This window comes from Hydractinia symbiolongicarpus, chromosome 6 (assembly GCF_029227915.1).
Source record: "Hydractinia symbiolongicarpus strain clone_291-10 chromosome 6, HSymV2.1, whole genome shotgun sequence".
NCBI lineage: Eukaryota > Metazoa > Cnidaria > Hydrozoa > Anthoathecata > Hydractiniidae > Hydractinia > Hydractinia symbiolongicarpus.
In genome coordinates, this window is record NC_079880.1 from 9,411,259 (window position 1) to 9,419,579 (window position 8,321).

Consider the following 8,321-nt stretch of genomic DNA (forward strand, 5'->3'; position numbering starts at 1 on the left):
TAAGGGTGGTCGTGTAGTCATCATGAATAAAGATGACTACATTAGAAAAGTTTATGACCACCTCTCCAACAACAGATATTACGCAAAAATGGAAACTGACCCTAGCAAAGACCTTAAAACTAATATCAACAGTTTCATAGAAATTTCTCTGTCGCCACAACATAAACAAAAACACGGCTAAATTTATAACACCACCTGAAAACACTAGAATGCCCCGATTTTACATACTGCCAAAAATTCATTCAAGGATGGCAATCCAGGACGACCAATAGTTTCAGCCGTTAGCTCTATAACTGAAAATATTTCAGAATTTTTAAATCTTTGTCTGCAACCTCTCCTATCAAAATTACAATCCTATGTAAAGGAAAAAAAACATCTAATACAAAGGTTACAAACCATACTGGCAGAAAATGAACACGTTTTACTTGTATCAGCAGACGTATCCTCACTTTACACCAATATGCCTCATCAAGAAGGAGTTGATGCGTGCATTTCATTAGAAAATACAGAAACACACTGCCTTCATTCACACCCAATGAACATGTAATACAAACGTTGTTTTCTTTTATACTGGAAAATAACTATTTCATGTTCCTAAATGAAATATATCTGCAGTTACTTGGCACAGCCATGGGTACGAAGGTGGCACCACAATACGCATCATTATTCCTGGGCCTTTTTGAGCAGATGTTTATTTTCGATAAGTTTCAAGATTTAATCTTTATATTTCTCCGTTTCCTGGACGACATATTCTTCATATGGGAACAAGAAGAACTACACAAATTTTTCATATATCTGAATTCAATACACTCGACAATAAAATTCACCTATGAATATTCAACAGAGGAAATTAGTTTTTTAGATACGACCATCTATTTAAATAAACGCTCGAGAAAACTTAAAACCACATTATTTATAAAACCAACTGACAGCAGAGCACTATTACATTTTACGTCGTATCACCCTCACCATACCAAAAGGGGTATAATTTATTCGCAAGCACTCAATATTCGAGAAAATCGAAAAATTAAAGCAATCAGACGTACATTCTAACTCCACGCACAAGTTTAATAAAAAACGAATACATTTCAGAACCGCTGACAATAGTGGTGATGCTGACAGAGAGCAAAACAAAGATAAACACATTCTACCTTTTATTTTATTTTACCACGAAAAATTTACAATGCTTAAAGGAATACTACACAAGTATTAGTTTATAATTAAGAGCAAGCCTGCTCTACGACTCGTTTTTCCAACCAAACCATTCTTACATATAGGTGAATATTTATCATAGCACATCCGTATTTCATTCTCAACAGAAAATTAAATACGGATGTACTATGATAAATATTCACCTATATGTATACACACCATCCGGATAAACTATCTGAGTTCATCACTAACATATTGCCGCACGTAGTGTAGTGGGTTCGTCGGATCGAATCCCGCTCACTGCTTGGCAGTATGTTAGTGTTGAACAAAGTAGTTCTTCAATATGACAAACCATTCTTGAGCATAAAAGCCAAGCATAAAAATATACAGGAATATTTAATCAGAGCAAAGATAAGATCTGCTGACCATTGCCTTTCATTATAATTTTTTCGTTTATTCGATTTGTATAACATTCAGTTTATTAATCTATATAATAATACGCCAGTTCCGTGTGTCTGTGACAGGCAAAGTTGATATCGTTATTTTCTTTTGATGTCGCCGAAAAAAATCTTTGATGTTACCGAAAAAAATATGTCTTCTTTGTCGAGAAAAGCCGCGAGTTTTGTTTGTTTACGTTTTAAAATCACGTGATCAAAAAAAAAAATTCATTGGCTGAACAAAATCACGTGATCAAAATAAAGCAATTTTATTTGTTCAAAATTCCAAGTATCCCCTGACGATCAAAACAAACGTACAAAGTTTTTTCAAGTTCAGGAGACGACCGAACGAAGTAGGTTGCTTGCTATATACAAATATTGGGAAAATCATTTATTTTGTGTCTTGTAACATGTCCTTTACTTTTGTTTAAGTAACTTTAGGTAGAGAAGAAAGAAAAGGAAATCTTAGAAGTTGGAAAAGCGCAATTGAGGTGGATTTCCTGAGATCGTGGTGGTAGACTGCACTATTATTAGCTAGAAAAAGAAGTTTTAAAAAATCAGTTGATAGTAAGTAACCTATTTACCTAGGTTTACAGTTAGCTTAGCAAGTTATCTTTAACTTTTATTTACCTAGAGCTACTTAAATAGGACAGTACTAGAAAGTAAGAAATTTCAAATTTATCTTTGTAAAATCTAAGGATTATATATCATACTTTGTGCACTAAAAACCGTTCTTTTCACTAAACAAAACTATTTTTCCCGTTTACGTTAGCTACATCCCTTGGCTTAGGTTGCAGTGTTTTTTACATTCTTCAGCAGGTGGCCTGTCAAACGTTTTTATAACAAACTTCTTGCATTCAATCCTTCATGTTTCTCATAAATTTTATAGAAATTATTGCAAAATTATGTTGACCCTAGGCCCAATTTTATACCTTAAAATGGTTCTTATATAGGAAAAGCATGTAGCCATATTAAGATCTGAGAAAAAGAAAAAGGAGACCAATTTTGACTTGCATTTATTTAATAAGCAAGGCAAAACCCTGATAAACAAAATAAAATATTCTTGCCTAATATTTGGTTTGGTTTGGTTGCTTGCAGAGTTAACTATATCTTTCTTTCTATTTTGCCTTAATTTACCAAAGTTTATTCCAGAGTAAAATTTTCCCAATTTGCACTACTGTATTAGCTAATAAATAAATAACTAGCTAGCTATGTTTAGTTTAGTAATGAAATTTTAGTTTCAACGAAAGAATGGCACGCCAAGAAAATAATGGCTGTCGTGAAGACGTGATGCAAACTGTTCAAGATGTTATGGACAGAGTAAGCCCGTTTGCTGCTGCCTATAGGTACATGGCTGAAGTTGAAGCTGAAGAATTAAATCAGGCAGCAGCACAAAACCGTGCTCCATCTGAAGTGCGTATGTACATGAGAATTGGCAATGACCGAAAGTGCTACAACTTGCCACATCATGATGAAGTTGCGGCAGTATTTGTTGGCCAAGATGGAGCACCTCCTGAAAACGGATGTTGTTATCTATCCGCGTGGAGGTGATTTACAGAATATTTCCACAATGTCTGCAAACTTGGTGCCAATGGTGTATCCTCTTTTTTTTCCAAGGGGTGAACCAGGTTGGCATAATAGGATACCTCATGTTGCTGTACGTGCAACCCGTACTCGCAACACTACTACAATGTTGCAGTATTATACTTACCGTTTAGCTGCTCGGGAATATTTCAGCCCGATTCATTATGGTAAGAAATTGTTTCAGCAGTATTGTGTTGATTCTTATGTTAAAGTTAAAGGTAATAATTTAAATTACATTCGAGCAAATCAAACCAACCTTCGTGTTGATAGTTATGAAGGTTTAGCTGACCATTTGAATGCACGAGCTGAAGAGCGAGGCCTTCAACCAGGTCGTATTGTTGTTCTTCCTTCGAGTTTTCAAGGAAGTCCACGTGCCATGGCTCAAAACTATCAAGATGCTATGGCAGTTATTGGTAAGTTTGGAAAACCTGATTTTTTTCTGACTTTTACGTGCAATCCAAAATGGCGTGAAATTACAGAAAATTTGTTTGCAGGCCAACGTGCACACGATCGGCCTGATTTAGTTTCTCGAGTTTTTAAATTGAAACTAAATGAACTCCTTAAAGATGTTACTGAAATGGGAGTTCTAGGTAAGACTATAGCACATGTGTATGTTATAGAATTTCAAAAGAGGGGTTTGCCTCATTGTCATTTCTTAATTCATTTAGATCCCAATGACAAACTTAGGGATGCAGATGTCATAGACAGTGTTATTTCAGCAGAAATTCCTAATCAACAGGAACACCCTGAGCTGTTTGAAATTGTACGATCGTGTATGATTCTTGGACCATGTGGACATCTGAATCCTAATTCCAGATGTATGGAAGATGGTGTTTGCACAAAAACTTTTCCAAAGAAATTTTTAGCATCTACGGTAGCTGAAGTCAACGGATATTCATTATATAGACGTCGTGATACGTATTGATCATGATGAGGTGCAGACATTTATAGATGCACGGTATGTCAGTGCACCGGAAGCCATATGGCGTCTTTTTGAATTTACCATGCACCAACAATGTCATGTTGTCCATAGATTGCCAGTGCACTTGCCAAATAACCATATTGTTTATTTTCAGCAAGGACAGGCTGAAGAGGCTCTGGACAGAGCCGCAAATCAGGCTACAAAATTAACAGGTTGGTTTGTTTAAATGCAGAGAATCATGATGCTCGCCAATATATGTATCCAGACATTCCTCTTCATTTTGTTTTTAATAAGAACAAAGTTTGGAAACCAAGACAACGCGGTCATGGTAAAATTGTGTTGGCCCCCTGTCCACAAAATCATTCAAATGGTGGAAAGCGTATGGGGGTCAGGATTTAGCCAATTTTAATTGGAGCCAGTCAAAGAAACGTCGACAAAAGCATAAACATCGACGCACACATACTATTCATAACCAATATAACAATTGTAAATTTAATAAATAAACCAATAATTCTAATAAACCAAAAAAAATCTTTCTATTTATTTATTTAAATTATTAATTAAGATTATATTTCTTACAGTTTTTGACCAAGTATATTTTGATGTTAGTTATTACTCTGGGGTATCCAATATTTCTACACATTTACGCAATTACTTATTTTATCAAGCAAGCTTTTTTTTGTCTATTTAATGTTTAAATGTTCACAAACAGTGGATTTGCAAAACATGTTTATAACACTGCACACTTATCAATTCCATCCCTGTGTTATTATTTCAGTGTTGTTGATCGTCGATACCTCAGAGTAGTTTCTTTTTAAGTTATTTTTTTGTTATGATGTTACAATAAAATACATCAAAATACATTCAGTTCAGTTATTTTCCCTTTTACCAGTATTGAGGACCCGCCAGCTACTAGAATTTATCATGTTGCCTAAAACTTTACTTTAACAACTGTCCTTTTAATATACCATTTTATAACAAACACCCTTTTTGTGTTTGAGCTATATACTTTTTTTTTAAATCGCATGGATTATTTTGTTAATACATTTGATACATGTCTTACATGCTTTTTACTTCTTTCTAGGTTGAAGCGCAAAGCCCCATGACTGGCCTTCCTGTGGCGCGCTTTGTTAAGTGGATTATTTCCTTTTAATCGAGATAATTCATGAACTAAAAGTCAGGGCATAGCATGTTACACAAATCCATCAAAGATTTATTGATACTGGTCAAACTCAAAAGAACAGCAGAGGTACAATGCCATTATGTCACATTACTGCACAAAGAACAAAAAAGTAAAGTATTTTATTATCTGAAAAAAACTTTAAACATGCATTGGTGACGTCAATAATTTTTGTCCAAAGTACACGATGTTATACGTTACTTTAAATAGCACTTCAGTTTTCATACAATAACAGCAACAAGTATCTTTTTCATTGTTCTCTCGCCTAAGTTCTTTATTGTTTTTCTGCCTAAGTGGATTTTTCCACGGGCCTAATCGACTAGTATGATACTTAAATTGTTACACCCAAAACAGTTTTTTGATATTTTAGCACAATACTGCATGCTAACGTATTGCCGTATTATTTGTTAATCTGATATCCATTTATATATCATAGCCTGTGGAATGGGTTGCAAAATTAATTTACAAACTAATTAATACACACAAAACCAAGTAACTATATGAACCAAAAACTCAATAACAAACTCACATATCGGTGAAAATGAAAATAATGCATGCATGTGTATATATAATATATGATAACTGTGTGCGGAAGATAACTGTTACAACCTTAGTACTACCTTACTGTGAAACGGTACGAAGAAAAAATGTCGTTTCCATAACAACATGACAAAATCTTTCATCTGCACTCATATTCGGTTTGACTAAAATTTTCAATGACAACTACACTCATCAACTTTAAATAAATCAATCAATAAATTACACAATTGCGACCCATATAAAGGGTTCCTGAAAATACAACTTATGCACTGAACCATATGGCTAGAATTTAACTTTTCATACAAAGCTGATATAGATTACAAATAAATATTCGTAGCACTGGAAACGAGGTTGGATGTAATGATAAAATACTGATAATAACGACTTATACTGTCTTAACAACACAGAAATCCTGTGTAATAAGTGATAGACATATCATCTGGATTCGAGAAAGCATACACGAATGATAGAAACCTGGGCACTATCTTGCCTTGAAACGACTTGAAGATAAAATTGCGTTTCTAAATCTGTGCGCACATTCAGTTTAAACATCGGTTTCTATGACAACTACAAGACTGAACAATAAAAAATAAAAAATAAATAAATAAAACCACCCTCAAACGGCCCTACCGAAGCATTATATAAGACTGAGAATGGCCATAAAACGACCTCTTACAACAGAAACAAGAACGTAGCAGACAGGGAAGTAAAGACTGATCAATGAGGTAACGACTGATCAACGTCGTAAGTATAGAAGATTGAAGAAAAGAAAAGCTGGTAATTCTACAAATCTACACAATGGACGTTAACGACTCATCATCTGATGAAAGCTGTACATATCCATTACAACGCATCGCACACACACCTCTGGAGCTCGCAAGTACCGTGAACGAGGGAGACGCCCCTGAACTTTTCAGGACAACTCACTTCCGAATCTATCGAATCCATCCTGGCACCACTCCACAGATGGTCATGGATGGCATTTTCAATACGGTCATCAAATACCACCCAAAGCTCATCCTCAAAGACGTATTTTACGCAGTGGTTCCCGACACACGATTCAAAGGCAGATTTGATGTTGTGTTTCAGAAGCCAGAGATCAAAGTTACTCTAGTGAAACACGGCTGCCAAATCGGTCAATCCACCATCAGGGGAAGGATGAGTGAATTTACCAGAGTCTACATCCCAAACGCTCCGATTTGGGTGAGTCGTGCACAGATCGAGAGGTGCTGTGTTTCTACGGTGAATCCCAAAACACTTCCTACAGAGTTGACAAGAACGGCATAAGGATAGGCGGCGTGGTCTCATTCATAAAAACTCACGCAAACGAAACCATACCTAACTTCGTAAAACTTGCCGGACAGTGGTGTGCTCTGTTGTATAACGGACGACCGATCAGATGCAATAAGTGCAACGACAGGACACACCCAGGCTCGTGCACCACACCAAAGGCATCTCCAGTGAAGTCACCACAACAGCAGCCTTCACCTCACCCCGCCGAGGACACACAAAACCCACCAAGCGACCCACCGATCAACACCGAGCCGGCAAACACCGCTGTGGAGGAAGCAAACGTGCCACTCGAGGCTGTGGAGGGAACAAACGTGCAACTCGAGGCTCCTCATAATGAAACACCTACTGAGGCCTCTCCACCACCCTCCGAAAAAGAAAAATCAACAAATGCCACACCATCCTCTGAGAAGGAAGACAACGATATTGAGGAAGCGACAACACCCCCCAAAACACCCGCAAAACCAGCCGAAAAAATACTAACGAGAACGGAGCGAAGGAAGAAACGCAACGCAGTGATGTAAGAGCCTTTAAATGTTAACTTTAATATTTATTTTACTCGTACTGCACACACCGGAAGGTAGCCCTGAACGCCCACTCAAATTTAACAGCACACGTCTTTCCTGCGGACGCAGTAGTAACAAACCTACTTTCCACACTTTCTTAATCTGTGCTTTCTCACAAACTTTGACGATCACTTGTGATCTTACTAATAGGCGTGAAGGGGTGTCTTTTGGTGTGTGGCTAGTACCAATAAGGTTCTGCACCACTGCCAGTTTTTATTTTCTGAACGCAAGTCAATCGCTAATTATGCGCCTTTTTCTCACATTTTTGCTGTGTTTTTGCAAAAAAATCTCAGGTTTTGGGCCTCCCCCAGCAATAACTTGTCTTGCAACATTTATTTTGACATCTAGCTACATTATTACGACTAGCTGCGATGCAAACTGCACCATGTTGCTTTATTATGTCGCTCCTTTATCTAAAAATCTACCTTTTACAGCGTGTAGAAAACACGCTTTCAGTCATACCAACTCTATACTTTCTGCGGACGCAGAAGGACAACTCTTGTTTTAGCGCGCTAGTACAACACCAATTTATGAACTTCTTAACGTTATTTATAATAATTATTATTTTACTCGTACTGCACACACCGGAAGATAGCCCTGAACGACCACCTAAACTCTCCAACAATACTCGCCTTTCTTGCGGAAGAATT

General features: G+C 36.7%; 1 protein-coding gene across 1 annotated transcript; it reads left to right on the top strand.

Annotated features, from left to right (window-relative positions):
* The first annotated feature begins 3,159 nt into the window (after nucleotides 1-3,159).
* On the top strand, nucleotides 3,160-4,098 carry LOC130647997 (uncharacterized). The gene has a single exon (XM_057454015.1). It carries the CDS (start codon nucleotides 3,160-3,162, stop codon nucleotides 4,096-4,098), a length of 939 nt encoding a protein of 312 aa, XP_057309998.1.
* Nucleotides 4,099-8,321: the final 4,223 nt, after the last annotated feature.